We start from the raw sequence: 20,107 nt of genomic DNA, 5'->3' as shown, positions 1-20,107 counted from the left end.
ATTAATTGCAACATTTGTGCTGTTTTTCCTAAAGTTGAAAGAAGAAGAAGATTTAATATTAATGATCGTATAAAAGAACTGGGCACCTTGATACCCAAGTCAAATGACCCGTAAGTACAACATGCCCAGGGAGACTGTGGGAGGGAGAAGGTAAAAAAAATCCTAGGGGAGATCAAGAAGTTACAAAAACCCCCAAAACTCCTGTTTTCTACTTGCTCTCAGCACTCTGTGACAGCAGAAGTGCTTGAAAGGTTCCATTATATTTTTTGAAGATTTTTTTGAGGGATTAATTTTTCCCCTTTTGGAACCTGCTTGTGTTTGTATTAATTAGATGCTTTTTGTCTCAAAGCTGGGCTTGGTGCTGGGGGTGACTGACTGCCTTACCAGAGTTGTGAGGAGGGGAAACCTTATGCTGGTCTGGCTGCTGAGATGGTTGCATGTCTTGTTAAATGATTCTTTTAATTAATTAGATGTTACAACTTGACAAGACCGAACTGGTCCCTGTTTCAGTGAAAATGGAGGGCAGTTTATCTGGGAAGCCATCCATTCCCCTTCCCTCCAAGGGAAAAAAAACAAGGAAAATAAAGAGCATAACTCTGTGCTTGTTCACTGTTAATTTGTCAGTGTTTGCTGTAATTTCCCAGATGTACTTCGTGATAATTCTACAATGATTTTGCTGCTTTTAGCTTGTATTTACACTTTCTCAATGCTGATTCAGTAGCGAGGAACCTTTCTTCCTCTGGAGTTTGAGAGTCCACTTAAATCAACACCCCGTGATGATTTTGGGGACATTTTCCAGTATTTTGAGGCACTTGCTCATGGAGCAACTTCACAGCTACTCTGCAGAGAGGCTCTGCAGCCTCCTCAAAGGCCAGCAAGACAATATGTCTCAGCACCAATGTCCAGGGCAGGTGGATCTTTGCACTGACAGGCTGCAGTAAGATGTTTTTTGCCCATTTAGAGAAAGTGAGATGATGTGAGGAGGTGCAGCAGCCTCTCTCTCTCTCCGAAGCAGACGTGCTTCCCAAGGGCTGTGCTCCAGCCCCCTCTAGTGCACTGCAAACGCCTTCTGCATCCACAAACTCGCAATAAATAGCAGCTGGGTGTTATGTGTGCATAAGGTGCAGTCACAGGTACAGGTATGGAGGGAACAGCTCTGTGAAGCAGAGCCTTACCTTGTCCTTTTGTGTCATTCCAAAGTGACATGCGCTGGAACAAGGGAACGATCCTGAAGGCGTCAGTGGATTACATCCGCAAGCTGCAGAGGGAACAGCAGCGCACCAAGGAGCTGGAGAACAGGCAGAAGAAGCTGGAACATGCCAACAGGCACCTGCTCCTCAGAATACAGGTTTGCTGAGAAATGAGCTGCAAGTGCTTTTGGTGTTGCAGCGTGTGATTGCAAATAGTGGTGGCTTGTGGGGTGTGGGTTAGAAGGAACCAGCGTTTAAATTAACGGTGGGCAGTGCGGAGATGTCTGCAGAGATTTTTCCAGAAAAAGCCAAAGATATTTTAGTTAAAAAAAAAGAAAAAAGAATCCTAACACACATAAGTGCCTAGTAAAAGCACTTATGAGTGGTCTGTTTTTATTCTACCATGGCTAATGCTAGTTCCAAACCATACCATCAAAAAGATTTATATGGTAATATATTCTTCTGTTTGCCAGGCCTAAGGCATTGGGACTTCATGTGTCATATAGTTGTTGATAGTCACGAAATTAAGTTCAGCTCTTTGTGAGTCCTCCCTGCTGCTTGCAGTCTGTAGGACTGTACAACAGTTCTCCTCAGCACTGAAAAGCAGTAGGTGGCATGAATATGTTTTCTCTGTGGGTTGTTGCCTTGTTAGATTCACCCAGGTTCCCAGTGTTCTGAGCTACACAGAAATTTAAGGGTGAAAACTCCATTTCTCTAACTAATTCCTTTGTCTTCACCTCAAGCTGGATAGGAAACCTTAACCTTGATGCCAACATAGGGTTTTTTTCTGGATAGCCATCCCTCTCCATAGAAGGGTAATTAAAGAAGTGTACCAGAAGTGGGTGTAAGAACACCTAACATGGAGACAGTGATATCCCAGATATCCTCGTGTTGCTGCTCCCCTGCAGCACGAACAGCTGAGCTCTGCATGCAGCTGCAGCCTGCCAAGAGACCCCTTAACAGCCCAGCTAATCCACTGGGGAGATAATGAAGCTGCAAATACCTGACAGTCAAGTGTGGAAGTAAACAGCTTTAAAATAGAACGGGTCAAGTTGAGCCTCAGCACAGTTTTGTACTTGGTTGAGCAATCTGCTGCTAGAGTGAGATGATAAAAACACAAATCTTCTGCAGAGCAGCATCAAGCAGTGGTGTTTCAAAGCTAAGTGAGATCACTTCTTAAACATCTTTCATCTTGCTTTGTATTACCCATCTGCTCTGACTTCTTCAATCAAAATACCATAAAACCCAGACCCTTGAATAACAGGCAATACATCTGGCAGCAAATAACCTCAAGTGTGTATTTTCCCTTTTTGTGTTGATTAATCATGAAGTAAGGAACTCCTGGTTCTGGCATGTTAGCTGATGGAAGAAGTGCTTGCTCATTCCACCTTCTTATCTTGCAGTGTGCCATTACAAGCTTGTTTTAGCCTGGAGATGATGGGAAAGGGTAATAATCATCCTCAGTGACAGGGATATCCAGAAACAGCACAATCACAACAGAGATTGTGATTGCCTGGTATAATACAGAAGTAGAAGCAAAATGTCTCTTTTACGGATGTATTTGTGAGAGAGCATTTCTGTATTATTAAATGTGAAGGTGAGATTTAAACTTTTCATGGAAATTTGAAGAATCCTGGCTCTGTGTGAAGTCTGAAACCTTCCTGTGACTTCCTTGTGATTTTTTTTACACAGGAATAGTGTTGTTGCTCAGTTTTGATTGACCTCTTCCAGCTCTGCCAGACTTGTAGAGCGAGAAATGTCCCCTCCAGAGTCTCAGCAGGGATTGATAAGGATCACATAGACATGCTGTGCCTTCACAGATGACTTTTTAAAAATTACTAAAAACACATGGTTCTGCTAGTTCTTTTTTTTTTTTCCTATTTTTAAATGTTTTCCTCACCCTACCTGAGGCCAAACCTGCCTATCCTGGCACTGGTTTGAGAAGAAGCCTGAGGGGAACATGTCTGTGCTGCAGAGTGCTGGGTTTTGGCTCTGGTGTAGGTGCTGAGGAGGAGTGTGAAGGGCCTGTGTGGGATGGTGTTCACCCACCTCTTCAAGACTCTGCTGTTCAGGTGAAAATCTGCAGGGCTGGAGTGTGCAAGGTACAGGCACTTGTCACTATGGGAAAGGGAGGAAATGTGTACAAGAGAAGGAAACTGGAAGCTGCGAGACGAGCATAAGACAAATTTTACTTCCAGATTTAATTTGCCCCTAATTCTCCTTCACAGGAACTTGAGATGCAAGCCCGGGCACACGGACTGTCCCTTGTCCCATCCACAGGCCTTTGCTCCCCTGACATGGTCAACAGGGTCATCAAACAGGAGCCTGTGCTGGACAACTGCAGCCAGGAGATGATGCCACACCACACAGACCTGTCCTGCACCACCACCCTGGACCTCACCGACGGCACCATCACCTTCAGCGACAACCTGGGAAACGTGACTGAGCCAGCTGGCACCTACGGAGTTCCTGCCAAAATGGGATCCAAACTGGAAGACATCCTGATGGACGATACCCTGTCCCCCGTGGGAGTGACTGACCCACTGCTCTCCTCCGTGTCTCCTGGGGCATCAAAGACGAGTAGCAGGCGGAGCAGCGTGAGCATGGAGGACACTGACCATGCTTGTTAGCATCTGTTGGCACACCCTTCATAAACTGCTTTGGTTCTTTGATCAGTAGATGAAATAATTTACCTTTTGTAGAATTTTTTTGATTTTTTTCCCCCCCTTGTGCTTCATCAGTGTGTGTGCGTGTGTGTACATATTATATATATAGAATTTTTTTTAGAATTTTTGTGAAGAAACTTGTATATTCTATTTTAAAACTACCAATGCCTCCAAAATATTGTACAGCATATGTACAGAATCTGTGAACTGGATTCGCCAAGAACTTTGAACTGGTCAAATCTACTCAAAGCAATAGAATTACAGATGAAGAGTCTGTTTCTACTGGGGGGGGGAGGGGGCAATTGCAGGATTGTAAATGCAACCTATTTACTTGGAAACAAAATGTAAAGTTTAAGAATGTAAAGAAACAACAACAATGACAAAAAAGTCCAATTTGTAATTGTATTAATTGAATAGTGCTGCCTTAAAGATACAGTGTCCCTCAAATGTTGGTCTTATATGACAAGTGTTTAGGGAAAATACCCACCTGACTTCACTCAGAAAACAAACTAAACCCAAGTGTTAAGACATCCTGATTGTGTTGATTGTGGTATAAAATGCTGTTGCTGAAACTGCAGGGAGATGTGAGTGTCTCAGAGTGTTGTTTAATTTTACTCTGAGCTGATTTGGGTTTTCCTTTTGATCATGGATCAAGTTTTTCCTCTTCAATTTTTATTTTGTTTTGTGACAGACGTGGGTGGCTTTGCCAATGGCAAACCAAGCAGGAGCACTGTAAGTTGGGATACACTCTTTGGACAAAAGAAAATTATGCATATTATCAGCTGGGCACATTATGTTGTACATATCTAATTGGCTTTATTTTTTTTTTAAATTGCATTGTACAGTTTCTTTTGATTTGCATGGATTCCTTAGTTATCCTCAACATTTTGTTTTAAATTTATTTGTATTTCATTTGTAAGATTTTTGCCTCTTAATATTGCAGCGATTTTTTGACATTTTTAAAACTCATTGGAAGTTTTCTGCGTTCTTTGTAAACACTTGAAAGGAAGCTTTTATGCAGGGTTCTGTGTTTTAAGAGAGATTTTGAGAATATTTTGTATATTACAGTCTCACTTTGAAAATGTTTTTAAACGCATTTAAGGTAGAGTAAAAATTTAGATTAGGTAATAAAACAACTCTGTAGAGAAACTGAACTTACATATTTATTTTTAGTGATACAGAAAAAAAGTAGTAATATGCTTGGAAACATAACTATGTAGTTAATATACCCGTTAGAGCAATTCGTGTTCTATTTCAGCACCGGGGCTGACATAAGAGAAAAAAAAAAAATAACAAAAAAAAAAAAGAGTAAATTACTGTATCTGCAAATAACTGTTACTTGATAACAATGTTATTAATTTTTAACATGCAACCATGTTGTAAAAGTAGTTTGGTGCATTATCTACTCAAGTGTAGTCCTATGCAATAATGGTAGTTTTCCTTGTATTATATCCAGCCTAGGTGTTCCACGGAGGTGACAGGTGGTGTTCCGAGCTAGACAGAGGGAATGGAATTCTCCACGGCAGCCTACAGCTGACTGGCAGGCGTAGCTCGTTCAGAATGAAGTGCCTTAAACTCTAGTTGTAGTCTTCCTCGACTAGCACTGACTGAAGTGTGGCGTAGACAGAGCTTTAGGGTGGTGGTGTGTAGGGCCTTGAGGTGTAGCATGGTGCCTACGGATAGAAAACCAGAGCTTCCCTTTCTCCTTTGTGCTACACTGGAAATTACATAGGATGAGTGCAACGGTGAGTAACCTGAGTGCCAGTTTGGCCGGCTTTCCAAGAAAACCTTGGGCTCAGCAGGTGGTGTTCAGAAACCAAATGTGAACTGGGTAGGACGGGGTGGCTGGGGGTAGTGATGGGAGTTCCCACAGCGCTGAGCCCTCTCCCAGACATCTCTTCAGAAGGGCTCCCTGCCTGGCACTGCTGCTGTGGCATAGGGGCCAAGGGTTCCTGGTGTCCCCTGCCTGGCACTGCTGCTCCTGGTGTGGGTGGCAAGGGCTCCTGGTGTCCCCTGCCTGGCGCCTGTGCTCCCAGCACAGGGCTCTGCAGGGCTGTGGAACTCGGGGTCTGTGTTCCTGTCACTCTTCCCGTGGCTGTGTCCAGCCCTCCCTTCCCGCTTGAGCCGCCAGCGATGTGTTAGCCTTGATGCAACCACGGGGTTGTGGCTTTTTTTCTTTTATAGTTCTTGAAGGAGGAGCTGGAGTTGGGTTGTAATGATGTCCCCCTCAGCCCAGGCAGCTTTTGGGAATATGTCTTTCCTAGGGTAGAGAAGCTCTGGCCCAGGCAGGACCAGGAGGCTGCAGAATGTGCTGGGGGTCACCATGGTCCTGGGGCAGGAAATGCCCCCAGTCCCTGCCAGGCAGCTGTGCCATAGCTCTGAGTCAAGTGTGGGGTACAGGCTTCTGGTGCTGCTGTTTGGCTGGGGTGACAGGTAGGAAAATCTGTGAAAAATGGGTTATAGCTGTAGCACAGGGCTGTGTTGCTCTTCCCCAGCTGCCAGAGGGGCAGCTCTGCAGCATTGGTACAACAAATCAGGGTGTGCATGCTAGAGTGTAGTAACTGAGAACCACTGAATGTATTGAATGAAGCTTTTGGTTTGGTGCCTGCCCTGGGCATTCAGAAATTCAAGTCCAGACTGTGGTAAATGAATATTTTTCGAGCTTATGTGAAACCACTGGTACTCGCTGACAGCTGTGACTTCTGATTTTTGGTTGTGTGGAGGTGAGTTAGGATTCAAGGCCAACCATTCCATCAAGAGCTGGATTCCTTGGCAGAAGTCTCTGTGGCTGCAGCAGCTGTGTTGTGTGCTCCTATACCTGGTGTTTTCTGGGGTAACACAACTTGGCCGTGCCCTGCTCACTCTTCCCCCCGTGTTTCCTTAGGTTACAGCCCTCCTCTGAGGCTCCCCACCCTCGGAATGGTGACACTGCAGTGGGGACACCTCCAGGAGACACAGACGCCCAGTGGGTGCTAACAGGAGGTTCCTTTGCCTGCTTGAGCGTGGTGGAGGGTGTGACACTGCAGGGGTTGGTGGCAGGGGACAGAGGCAGCACTCACAGCAGTCACAGGCACGGTTGGGCATGGGCTGGCTGCAGTGAGATGGACAGAAGTTGTTGCCCGCTCTGGTGACGCTGGGCAGCGGTGGCTTCCCTGAGCAGGTGGGTGGGGAAAAGACCAATTCTCACTTTGGCCAAAGCCGTGCAACAGGCAGGGGCGTGCAGAGTACCGTGAAGTTCTTCCTTACTGCTTTTGGCCTATAAAGCAATATTTAACTCTTACAACCTGTAAAAGCAAAAAGAAGGTACATAAGGAAAGCACAAAGCACAAAATAATGCACTTACATTTATGTTGTTTGACATAAAATGCACTGGGGGGGGGAAGCTGATGTTGATAATAGTATAAATACCTATATTTCTTGAAAAAAGTGACATTAATTACTGCCTCTTGCTATGATGCTTGGTACTGTAATGTTGATATTCATCTGCTGTTGACTGCAGCAATAATTTGTGTATGGTCCATAGCACTGTAAATTATGGATCAATATTAATGTATCCAATGAAATAATTTGAACTGTTGTTCTTGATAGATGGATTAAAGCATTTGGTTTTTCACATACATCTGTGTTAGTCACTCGTTTTCCATGTGAGTGGATCTTGTTTTCCTGTGCATTTGAAGTCCCTGCAGTGCTTCTGTGTCTGTGACTTGGCCATGGATATGTCCATGTCCCTGATCTGGTGTTGGTTGGCATCCTTGGTTCCACCAGAGCTGTCCAGTTGTGTTTGTGGCAATCACAGAGGGGAATGAAGCTGCAGACCAGACCATACCTGAGCTTTGCAAGTACGTGCCAAAATGGAAAGACCCAGAGCTTATGGTCCAGAGTAAGGAATAAAACAGGTGGGTTTTATTTAACACCTCCTCCCATGGGCTCTTGTCATTTGCCTTCCTCCCTCTCTGTCCCTTGGAGCTCATCAGTGTGAGGCCATGGGCTCTGTGAGGCCTCGGGGTACCTGCCCCCCTTTGCCTTGCTGTCACTCCTGCAAGGTCACCTGTCCCCAGCAGTCCTGCACAGGAGCACCTCACCCCTTCTCCAGCTGACCTGTGCATGGCAGGATCCATCCCCTCTCTGCTCACTCCTCCCAAATCTCCTCTCAGCCAGCATGCAAACAGCTGCCCCTGGCTTCTGCTGGTGAGGAAACAGCTGCAGTCTTGTTGTGTCTTCCCATCTTCATTATTTCTCCTGTCTCTGTTGCTCTCATCCCTTCTGGTCTTGTTCTTCAACAGCCTTTTGCTTCCTGTGCTCACAGCATTGAGTTCCTGCTCTCTGTGGACCTTGATGCAGCAGCATTGAGTTACTGAGTTGTCTCAGTGGGTTTGAGCCCTGAGTGTAAACAATTGAATTTGACCAGTGTCTTGAAAGTCTGATGCTTATTAGAGTAGAAAATACCTAGTTCAGTTGAATTAAATTACTAGCTCAATTTAAAAACCAACCCAACAAAAAATGCCTGACTACTAGAACTGCAGCTGAACAGTCCCACTCCTTCCTCATAGAAGAGACTTGACTAAAAGCTTGTGTTTCCAGCAGGTTTTGTAATGTAATTTCATAGTATTAGAATGTGGTAGTACTTCATTAGAATGTGGTAGTACTTCATTAGAAAATCTATTTATTAGCAGCTTAGGATGTAGTTGCTATTTTGAGTTCTTGGATGTATTTTGAATTTGCTTTTGATGGTCAGTTGTTTCTTTTTTATGGTCAGCTTGGGGTGAATTTCTTGCTGTGCGTGGCAGCACCTCAAGGTTTTGGCTGGGTTGGAAAACCCAGGAGGAGCAGGAAGAACACCCATGATGGGGATATTGGCTGTAGGCAGTAGATCTATGTCAGTAAAGAGTTGGTGGCAGCACTGCTTAGAAGCCTTTTCAGTTGTGTTGGACAAGCTTGAAAAATTCAGCACAGGGTAAGAAAGTGGATTTTAAAAGTGAGTCCAGCTGTGCCTGGTGTGGTCTGTTTCACTGGGAATCTCAGTGTCCAGGCTGGAGGATGCTGCAGGGCTCAGCTGTGTGGTGGCACAGCAGGACACTGCCACCGTGTCACCTCACGTTGTGCTTTCCTTTCCAGGAGACCTGGGAGCCCAGGAGGGCAGGAGGGAGGTGGTGATGGCTCTGCCTCGGTGGCTTCAGCCGTGCTGCTCCCTCTGCTCTCACATCTGGGGGTGGTCCCAGCACTGAAAGTTGTCCTACACTGTTGCTCCAGCTCCTTTGAAATACACTTGTTTAAAATTGCGGGGGAATGGCTTGGAAAAGTGTTCCTGAGTTATTAAAATCAATGAGGCTTGACAGGATGCTGGCTCACAAGGCAAATGTGTGTGCACTGAGCAACACCGTTGTCTTTGCCTGTGACCTGAGCTTCACCCTTCCTTGAAACTGCTCCTTTTCCAGCTCAGTTTCTGGGACTGATGCTCTTAACAGGAGCTGTGCTCTGGCATCACAGAGGGAAGTGATGGTTCCTGTGGCAGACCCCTTTGTGTGAGTGCTGTCCAAGAGCTGTGCAGGGAAAGGAGAAGGCTGCTATGGTCAGCAGGAAGGGCCAGGGCAGAGAAATATTTATATGCAATATTTATGTGCAAAGTATGTAAATATCAATTGTTATTTAATATATATATATAGATACCACGAGGGGGTTGATGTCCACGTGGAGGATGCTGCCTCAAAGCAGGGTTTGGTGGTTGGGGCACACGGCTCTGTGGACTCTGGTCCTGCTCAAACGCTTTGCCTGCTCTCTTGCTGTTCAGCAGCGCCTCTCCAGAGCTCCCTGCTCCCTCTGGCTTTCCTCCCGTGTGCCTGTGGCTGCCGCAGGAGTTAGACTTGGATTAGAAGAGAGAGGAACAGCACACTCTTGTGGGGCTGTGTCCTTCCCAGCACAGCCCCACCGGGCGCGGAATTCTGCGCTCCATCCCATCCCATCCCATCCCGGCAAAGCCCCTGCTCCAAGGCGAGCTGTGATTTACGGATGCCGTTTGCAGATTGTTTTCTGTGAGTGCAGCGTGTAATTCACGCCAGGGTATCGGCTCCGGGCGGGCAGGCAGCGGGGCAGCAGGTGGTGTGTGAGCAACGGGGCGCTGCTCTTGCGTTCAGCGCTGTTCCTTCAGCCACTTCAAATACATTTCGTCAAAATCTTTTAATGTCTTCAAGACCTTTGGTCTGATCCTCATTTTACACTGAGTACAATGAATGCTGCTGTTCACTGGGCATGAGTGATCGCTGCTTAGATACTCCTTTATGCATTCCAGAACCACAGAATCATACACTGGTTTGGGTTGGGACTTCATTAATATTCCTCTTCTTTTTTCCCTCCTGAAAAGCAGTTTATAGAGCAGGTTGTTGCAAAAGAAATTACTTCAGCGCTTGTAAATAATAAAATAATTTTTGATTCTCTGACCACTAAAGTAATTTTGTTCAAACAAATCCATGAAGAACTTGCACTGCAAGGACCCAGCTGGGACTTTCTGCTTTTCTCTTTGGAGTAATGCATCATAAGAGAATAAGCAGAGATCTTAGGTCTAATATAATAGTTCTGTTTGAAAAAGCGGGAACTAAATCAATGCTGAATAAATGGAAAATAATTAAATTCATGCTAGACATTAAAAAAATGCACCTCAAACAATGAGGGGTATTTTAAAAAGTCACTGTTTTATTAATAATACTTTCCACCCATTTCCCTTGATCTTTTGATGACAAGCCTGGCAAAGGCACTTTTTATCAGACACTGAAGCAATTTTGCTGCTGTCATGTGCCTTTCTTGATACACACATATTAGTCACGCAGCCGTTTTATGTTCTTTAGCATATTTTAATATATAATTAAAACTGTGCCTGTCTGCTACCAAGCAACCGAGCACGTCAGGGGCTGATTGTGTTCTGTCACCCACAGCAGAAGTGAGGGTAAAAAATAATAATAATCATGTGCTCACTTTTCAGTCCTAATTGTGCTTCAGCTCCTTGGATGTGTTGTCGCAGACACAACCACTGGCTTCTGAAGGCAGAGGCAAAGCCAGCATGGGGGAATGGCTGGCAGGTGACCCACAGCTAGGTCACTGTCACCAACAGCACATTGGTCCTGGATGCTGGGCTTTTAATGTGCTTCTGTGACTCTTTTTAGTTCAGTTCACCTCGACCCTGCTAAGCTGCACCTTGGCTTTCCCTGGAAATGGAGTTCCAAATGCCTTTGGGCTCCTGAGAGTCTCTCCAAGGACATTTAAAATAAGCAACTCCAGATGATGTTTGTATTGTGCCTCCACTGAGGTAGATGGAGCTGGACACTGTGCTGCAGTGAGTGGGTGATAATCCTGATCATTCATTTCTAGGTTATCTGGTGTGGAAAATGGCCCACAGAGCTGCTGGAGAGGAGGAGGACCATTTGTGAGAGTGCCCAGGTGATCACTGTAAGCACAACATTAAATGGCTCTCAGCACCTTTGCCCCTCAGACCACTGTCCCTGAGGCTCTCTCATGCTCCCCAAAAGTTGGGGTCACAGAATATTTCAGGTTGGAAGAGACCAGAGTGGGTCATCTGGCCCACCCTCCCTGCTTGATCAGGGTCATCCCAGAGCACAGGATTGTGCCCAGACAGTTCTGGAATACCCCCAGTGAGGGAGACTCCACACCCTCTCTGGACAGTCTGTTCCAGTGCACAGTCACTGCACAACAAAGTTCTTCCTCAGGTTCAGGTGGGACTTTCTCTGCATCAGTTTCTGCCTGTGTCCTCTTGCCCTGTTTCTGGGCACCTCTGAGCAGAGCCTGGTCCATCCCCATCTCCTTCCTTCAGACACTCATGGGCCCTCACCTGCTCTCCTGCCTGTTCTAGCAGAGCTGGTGGGTGCCTGAGAGAAGCACTGATGCTCTCCCCACACACTGGCTGCTGTCAGAAACCCACTGAATGAGCCTGTGTTTGATGCTCTGGAAAAAGGAGACAAGTTCACCAATATCCTCAGCCCCAGCTTATTTAACTCTGGGAATTATGGGTTTATTTTTAAGAAGTTGTGGCTCTGAGGATGTGCTCTAAAGCTCCTTGGTAAGATGGTACCATCTGTGTGAAACCCTGTCCTGAAACTGGAGATATGCACTGCTCTGGAGTAGGCTGAGCAGGACTTTCTGTGTAGTTTTAAGCACCTCTTCTCCAGGCTCAAGAGGAAAAGGGATTTATTATGTCAGCTCTATGCCACACTTCTCCAGTCTGTCTTTCAAGCACATGCAAAGGTACTCGGGCATGCACTGTGGGCAGCAATGCAATCATTACTTCAAAAGTTTTTCATTTTAGTAGCTTTTATTACTACAGCAAAACAGAAGCCAGCACATCAGCACAAACTGGTGTGGGACAAAAACACCAGGGGAAAAATCAAATAATGTTGTAAATAATTCAAAGGCTGTTTGTTGATTGCAATTCCTTTGATTGGACCTCCAGGGAGAAGGATGGCATTACTTCTACATTTTTCACCACAAGCATCCATTTTATAATCTGCTCTGAGTCTGCCAGGATCCTGAGACATGACACTGAAGCAGCTTGAAGATGATGAACTTGCTTGGAGTCCTCTAACTTCTCTTGGTTTCCCCAGCTGGCCTTATCTAACCAGAAGAGGCTGAGATGGGAAAGGAGCCAGGGTCTGACAGGTACGAGGAGCCCTGTGGCAGATGTGGGGGCACCAGGGGGTTCTGAAATATTGCCAGGAGCCCAACTTTGTTTTTAGGCAGCAGTGCTGCAGACTGTGCCCTGTTTGCCACCCCAGTGGCTCGCAGGTGTTCCAAAGTGAAACCACCACAAACATTTGGGCAGCAAGGGGGGACTTGCCAGCAAGTCCTCAGTATTTGAGAGTCCCAAGACAAAGGGCTGCCTTACTGCCAGGAGAAAGCCCCCAGGTGCTCCACAGCAGGGATATTTACTGATCTGTGACTTGTGATGATGCCTCTAATCAGAGTGTGTCATTCTGATTATATAGTGGGTGCAGAGGCTGGCAGATGATCTTCCTTGTTTTGCTCTTTTGAATGAGAGAAAAGAAGAACACCAAGAAGAAAAGAATTACCAGTGAAGGTGATAACCTACTTGAAATATTTTATGTAGCATAGAAATTTTGCATGGTGCCATACCACGGTCTATGACCAGCTACACCAGCTTGTGTCAGGGGTCCAAGCAGAAGCAATGGTGGGACACCAGCGGCAAGGGACATGGCAGTTACCAGCTTGGATTAACTAAATAAATGAATAATCCTGGTCACTCTTCCTGAAAGAAGACCATTTGCTATGAACTACACTACTGGCACTCTGTGGTTTCATTTGTGAGTGGTCACTCCTTCAGCAATAGTAGATTCCCATTCAAACAAAACAATTGAAAGAGGAAAATCATGTCACGTGCCAATATTCTGCTTGTTCCACGCGGCTCTGGAGTGTATGCAGTGTCACAGGTGCTTCTGGATTTATCTTGTTCAAAATTCAGTTCTGCCCACTACCTTACAGTGGCACACAGCTCATGCTTGGGGCAGGACCATCACCTTGGGCTTGAAGCTCTTCCTCCAGCCCCATCTTGCAGTCCTTGACCCACAGCTTGTATGCTCTTTCCAGGGTCTCTTCACTGGTGTCATTGAATATGTCTGGAAAATAAGAGTTATGGTTAATAGGAAATCCAGAAGAGCTTTTCCTGCCTGCAAACACTGACTTTGGCAGAGTCACTCCAGTTTGTGAGAGCCTTTTGTCATGTGTGTGGAGACTGAGCTTCATGGAAATGGTGTGAAAATGAAAGAGATGGCAGAGATCACAACCTGGTACCATGCACTGCTTCTGTGTTAGGGGTTGGTTAGCTTTTGTTTTTAAATCTTGTATTTCGTCCCTGATATTGAACAGATATTATTTAGTTTGCAAATATTATTTCTAGGCACAGTAAAAAATTAAATTCCTTTTGCCAAGGATACTTCACAAATATTTTCAAGTATAGCAGAGGAATTATTCTTCTCTTTTCCCCTTTGCTGCCAGAGCACTGCATTTCCCTTTGCAAAACGAATTGGTTAATCATAATGCAATTAATTAGACCTCAGTCCTTAACGGAGTTCTGGGGCTGGTACACAGGAGGGATCCTGTCTCTCGATGGGTTTACCGAGATGCGAAAAAGAGCGCAAGAAATGCAAGAAATGCACAGCTGCAACCCGCAGAGCACATTTCCCAGGCTGTCACTCCCCGGGCTCCCTCCGGCCGTACCTGCCACGCCGAGGCCAGTGGGCAGGGGCATCCGCAGCTGTCCCCCGCTGTGCTTGAGGCGCTCCCGCAGGGCTCTCTGGATGAGGGCCCAGCTGCAGCCGCCGTGCCAGACCGGCAGCTCCAGGCCCCGCATGCACTGCAGGATCTGCTCCTTCTCCTCGGCGTCCAGCAGCCCGCGCGCGTGGGCCACGTACGTCATGAATGCCATGTCGACGTTCACAGCTTCCCCGTGCATCAGCGACGGCAGAACCCTCTGCAGCACAGCAAAGGTGGGTGGCAGAGCAGGTTTGGGGTGGCAAGTAGGAAACAAGTGGGGTTTATTGCTAAAAGTGTCCCTGCAAATCGACATTTGACTCACTGCGGTTGCTGGATGTTGGCGTCTTGTGATTTACGGGTTGCTAGGATGATCCGTTTTACACATGATTAATCGCAGCTAAAATCTCCCGTAGGGATCTAGGATCTAATTCTCTCATCTAAATCACTGATGGAGTGCCATGAGATGGAGGGTTGAGCTCTGGGTATTGGATAAGACGTAGGTGTCCCCCCTCATTCCTCAATGGCAATTTCTCCCCAGCAATACGGGCTATGGCCTCCATGTCTTGGTGCTGTTACAGTTTGTGCAGGTGATTTCCAGTGGCTTCACTGCAATCTGGTTTTCTTTGAGCTTCAGTAAGTGCCCAGTAAGAAGCAACAATTGGATTGAGGTCTGAATTAAAAATGGGTGAAGGTGTAGGGGAAATGGGGCAGGAGGAGTCCCTTTGATACCAGGCTGGTGTGTTGGGTGACCTAGTATGTGCAAATCTGGAGTTTCAACTCCTTTTCACAAGGTCTTAATGAAACCTATTGATTTTTTTTTTATGTTGTCTTTGAAGGGGATATTGCAATATAAAGTGTGTCACTCACCATTTCCAGTTCTGGGCTAATAAGGTGGCCAAAATCAACCAGTCTGTCCAGGTCATCCTCCCAGAGGTTGGGAGCCAGCTCTTCCAGCATTGTTTCAATGGCAATCCTGGTAGTCTGCAGTGCAGCATCCCCATGGTGAGCAAAGCTGTTGCAAGACTGGAACTTAGTGTCCAGCAGATATTTTCCATGGTTCTTGAGCAGGTCAAACAACCCTTTGTGTTTCATGAGGGCCATCTGGGACAAAGAAGAGATAATTAAGGGTAATTGTCTGATCCTTGTATGTGCTGTAGAAACTTGAGTGTTTCAGTAGATTGGACTGCAATAATATGTTATACACTAGTTCCCCTGCTGCTGGGCAGCTCTGCCCATGCTGGGGGTTTGCTACGTGCTGCCATAGCCCAGCAGGTGGTTTGTAATCAGCTTTGGTTATTTGTGTGCCTGGAAGGAAACTTGGGACTGGATGGTGGCCCTTCCCAGGACAGGGACTGGGTGGTGGGGACCACCACCTTGGAGCTACTCTTTGGGTAATGGAAGGAGGGAAAACACTGCAGTTTAGAGAATATGAGGGCTTAGAAGTGATGTCTTGTTAGAAGTACATATTTTTTCCCTCTCTGACTCAGGCATTAGCCCCACCCTGCAGTGGGGAATGGTGACCTGAGGGTTTTACAGTGCCTGCCAGAAACCTCCAGATATCCTGGGGATTTCTCACTGTGCAAGCCCTGAAAATTGCTGTTGATGAACTCATCTCTAATACATTTTAATAGCTTGAACTCTGCTTTATCAAAAGTTTCCAAAGCTCTCCAGACATAAAGCCATTTATTATGCACTTTCCAGGTAATTTTAGGAGTAGAATTTGCCTCGCAGGAGATTGATTGACCACACTTGACATACCCACTGAGGTAGGTGCAAGTGATCTTGCAGATTATTAATCCCCAGCATAATGAGCCTCAGATTCTCTGCCAGGAGTTCATTACAGAGTGCTATGGATCCGCCTCAATGGAAAGATGAGGCTTTTCTTCCATAGTTTTGCTGTGTCTCCTGTGAGTTTTTTGCTGTTTCTGGCTGTGAGTTTTGGTGTTTCCTCTGCAGGGTTAGCACTGGACACTGAGTGTAAAGGATGTTCTAACAAATTTATCAGCTGTAAAAAATCTATATATAGACTTAATGACAGTTAAAAGTCCTCATGCACCCTCAATGGCCCACCTTGATTCCTCTAAGTTTTTTATACAATGCCATGCATGCTGCTGGACATTTTACTTTCCAATACTTAAAAGGGGAAAGAAAGATGAGGACAGAATTTCTAGTAGGGCCTGTTGTGCTAGAACAGGGATAATGGTTTAAACTGAAAGAACATAGATTCAGTCTAGTTGTGAGGAAGAAATTTTTTACAAAGGGGGTAATGAAACCCCGGAATGAGTTTTCCAGGGACTGGTAGATGCCCCATTCCTGGAAACACTCAAGAACACGTTGGATGGGGCTTTGAGCAACGTGAGTGAGTGAAAGTTATCCCTGCTCATCATGGTGGGGTCAGATTTGGTGACCTGAAAAGGTCCCTTCCAACCCAAACCATTGCATGACTTTTCAGTTTTGAAAACTGCAGCTGCAGAAGTTCATACCTTTAAAATTTCCCCGAGGCCGTTGGAGATGTGTCGCCGAGGGATGCTCCGGAGGAAGGATCTGTCCAGGAAACTCGCCACGGGGGGCGTGTAGCCCCCGAGCTTGTTCTTACACTGCAGAAAGTTCACCCCGTTCTTGGCCCCCACGCTGGCATCCACGTAGGAGAGGAGGGTGGTGGGGACCCGAATGTAGGGGGTGCGTCTCCTGTAGAGCGACGCGGCGAGGCCGACGATGTCCAGGCACACGCCCCCGCCGATGGCGATGATGGGCTCCGTCCGCCGGTCCAGGCTGAAGCTCTGGACCTCGTGCAAGATGTTCAACACCAAGTCCATGGATTTTGTTTCCTCAGTGGTCGGCAGGGCGAGGATTTTGTGCTGGACGTTGTTCTGCTCGAAGTATTCTCTGACTTTGGAGCCGTAAAGTTTGTCGACGACTTCATCTATGACAATGAAGCGCCGCAGTTTCCCCTTGCTGGCTGTGGCCAGCTCTGTTTGCTGGGGATCAGTGATGTGGCCCCAGAGCAGAGTGGTGTTAGAGGGTTCCAGAATGTTGTATGTTTCTACCACTTTGTAGCAAAAATAGATGGGAGCTTCAACAATCCAGGAAATGCCGCCTTCGGAGATGCACTCACCTCTGGCAAGGAACAGAAGGAACATGGTTTGAAATCACTGTATTCCTAGTTTGACCTTTGCATGTCTGAACTAGTTTAAGGATGTAGCTGGGAGGTGAAGAATGTGGAGTCTCCTGCCCTGTGCACTGCAGAAACATGGGGATGTGAGGGTGGGACACTCCCTGGGTGTCAGGGCTCAGCAATTGTATTCATGGAGAAGCTCTCCAAAGTCTTGATGAAGAGTTATATGTCTGAATTCCTACACAGCATTAAAAAGGGCTGGGACATGTTTTTCATGCTAGAAGTTGAAACCCCATAAAGAATGAGCCAGCCCAATCATCTCAGCTTTCAGAAAGGGAGTGGGGAGGAGAAGAGGTTGCCAAAATTTTCCACATTTATGGGAGGAGCATCCTCTGATTGTGTATCTGGGTGGTGGGAGTTAATTTATTCCTGTCTATCTATACACAGACACACATCTCCATTCAGACCAGTGCTTCTACAATGCCTTAGTTGAGCTAGCAGACCTCTACCTCAAAATAGGTGTGATAGAAGTAGGAAATGCTCCTGGAGAGAGAAAGAAAATGATTTGGGGGTTGGGAAACATTTCCACACTGGAGCTTTCAAGGGTAAATAAAAGCCAAAATTAGTTATCTATCTAAATTAATGAAAAACACAGCCCTACAACCCCTTCCTTCTGTGGGATGGGCAAAGTAGGGAAAAAACAAGTTGGGAATAAAAAAAAAGAAAACAGGCAGAAGGAAATAGGAAAATGCATTTTATGTAAGACTGTTTTTTGAGCTGCATTTTGGTAAAATGAGTTTCTGTGATATTCATTGGATAATCAGATTTCTCTACATGCCCAATTTCTTTTCACATGCCTGAACATTCACTTAGAGGTCAAAATAGAGGCTTGTCTGCTTTGTTTACCAAATTGTCTCTAAGTCTTGAACTCTTAAAGACTCTAAGCCCTTAAACTCCATAGCTGTTAAAGAAAACCAGTGAGGATTTACACCTTCCAGAAAATTTCTTCTGGGCTTTTCAAATATGGTATCAGAAAAAGCATTGTTGTGTGGATTTCAATGCACCATCTCATAGCTGTACTTAACTCCATGTGCATTCATCTCTGGTGTGTGACCCTTCTAAGAGACAGGATGGTTTGGAATATTTTTTGGAGGAATCAGCTTTGGGTGCTGGATAGTACAATCAGTACTCATTGCAACCCCTCTGCTCTATGAAATCATAGGGAATTTGGGGCTGAACATGCCCTTGTGGGAGCATATGTCAGCTGAGGATTTTTCTGCGTATTCTTGGGCCCTAGGTTCATCCTTCTGTTGACTGAGGTCCAGCAGGTTGTTTCTGGGTCTGCCAAAGTCCTGCTCTATCTGCTGCAGCTCTGCCTGGGTGATGCTCGTGTGCGGTCACTGCCAGCGCTGGTGAGGGTCCCTCTGACCTGGCTGAGAAAAGGGTTAGACTTGTGCCATTAAAATCTGAGCATGACAAAGGCTGGAAAGCTTCTGACATGCAGAAGAGAGCCGTATATAAAAGATCTGCCTCATGAATGGAGCTCCATGTGCTTGTGAAAAGGAGCATGCTGTAATTAAAAGATAATTAGCTGGAGAGATGTACTATCAGCAAAGAGCTGTGTGTTTCCCTGAGGGAAAGTTTTGTCTTTGCTCTATCTGAAGCAGCATTAGGTGACTTCTGCAGTTTGAGGGATGTGTTAAGGGTTTTGCTCCTGTCAGTGACAGTTTATTTTTCCCACCTACCCATTTCATTTGTCTGCAATCACCTCTATAAACCCATCTGTCTCCCATGCCTCGGCGTGAGATTTTGCACGCACACAGATTGACTTTTCACAGAACTGGAGAAAATGAGCCCAAGTGCAGCACACAGATGTCCTTGTGTAAGCTTTTCAGAAAGAAAAGAAAATTCCTGTCTACAAAAATGGAGGCTGTTGATAAAATTCCCTCTGTAACTCTGAGCTGTGTCAAGGAGCACTGCAACTGCCTGTGCTGCCATACTGCCCATGTTCCCAAGACATGTTCACACGTTTGTACACATAGGTCAGGCTGGATAGGGCTTGGAGCACCCTGGTCTAGTGGAAGGTGTCCCTGCCCATCGCTGGGGTTTGGATTAGATGACCTTCAAAGATCCCTTCCAGCCTGAACTATTCTGTAATTCTGTAATTCTGTCATTGGGGGTTGAAGCCGCCATGGCACCCAAGATGGTTTTTCCATCCCACCAAGAAGACAGCCCAGTTTGGCCAGCCAGAGCAACACAGGCTCCTTCCTATACTCACATTGTTGCCTCAGAGAGAGTGACCTCGTCCTCGTCGTTGGAAAGGGCTTCTCCCTTCTTGACGCGGCTCCACGTGCTCTTGACTCTCACCAGCTGGAAATCCGTCTGCCGGGGCTCCTGGGGCATGGTGGCTCCTGGGACTGCTGCAGCACACGCCTCTTCTGTCACCAGCATGCTTCCAGAAGGTGAAATCTCCCTACCCAGAGATCTCCCATCACTGGGTGCCTTTGAGGTGCTTTTTAAAGGCTGCAGGGTGACCAGGCATCAGGAGGGGAGGTCTTGTCTCCATGTGAGAGACTAATTACAAAACTGAATTACCTAATCTGGGATGCATGTTAGGGGTGGCAGGAATGTTTGAAGACACGTGCGACTACCAGGATGGGGTTGTGTAATCAGCTGGTTTTATAATGCTTAAGATGTACAATAGAAGTGCATACATTTACTTCCAACATTATGCCCTACAGCAAATTTAAAGTTATGAAAGGCAGTTTGTGTGATTCTTCACATCATTCAGGAATCTCCTTTGCTGAGCAGAGCCTCTGATCTGGCTGCAGCTCTATGCTGCTCTTATGGGATGAGACAGGAGC

General features: G+C 46.2%; 2 protein-coding genes across 11 annotated transcripts in view; one reads left to right on the top strand and one right to left on the bottom strand.

Moving 5' to 3' along the window:
• The window catches only part of MITF (melanocyte inducing transcription factor), a 97,730-nt gene extending 90,257 nt beyond the window's left edge, over positions 1 to 7,473 (top strand). For all 10 annotated transcript variants that reach the window (XM_041466078.1, XM_041466042.1, XM_041466049.1 and 7 more), the window contains 3 exons: positions 35 to 110; positions 1,201 to 1,348; positions 3,419 to 7,473. In XM_041466078.1, coding sequence (XP_041322012.1) covers positions 35 to 110; positions 1,201 to 1,348; positions 3,419 to 3,820 — 626 coding nt within the window. In that variant the 3' untranslated portion in view covers positions 3,821 to 7,473. The remainder of the gene's footprint in view (positions 1 to 34; positions 111 to 1,200; positions 1,349 to 3,418) is intronic.
• Positions 7,474 to 13,351: 5,878 nt separating this feature from the next.
• On the bottom strand, positions 13,352 to 19,694 carry LOC121350577 (2-epi-5-epi-valiolone synthase-like). Its single transcript, XM_041462008.1, has 5 exons — positions 19,522 to 19,694; positions 16,612 to 17,245; positions 14,996 to 15,229; positions 14,093 to 14,345; positions 13,352 to 13,491 (listed from the first exon to the last, which is right to left on the bottom strand). Exons 1-5 carry the CDS (start codon positions 19,692 to 19,694, stop codon positions 13,352 to 13,354), a joined length of 1,434 nt encoding a protein of 477 aa, XP_041317942.1.
• Between the last annotated feature and the right edge of the window lie 413 nt (positions 19,695 to 20,107).

The sequence above is a fragment of the Pyrgilauda ruficollis genome, unplaced genomic scaffold (genome assembly GCF_017590135.1).
Source record: "Pyrgilauda ruficollis isolate IOZ18807 unplaced genomic scaffold, ASM1759013v1 scaffold10, whole genome shotgun sequence".
NCBI classification, from domain to species: Eukaryota; Metazoa; Chordata; class Aves; order Passeriformes; family Passeridae; genus Pyrgilauda; species Pyrgilauda ruficollis.
Note: the sequence above shows the minus strand (reverse complement) of the source record. Positions and strands in the feature narration are given on the sequence as shown.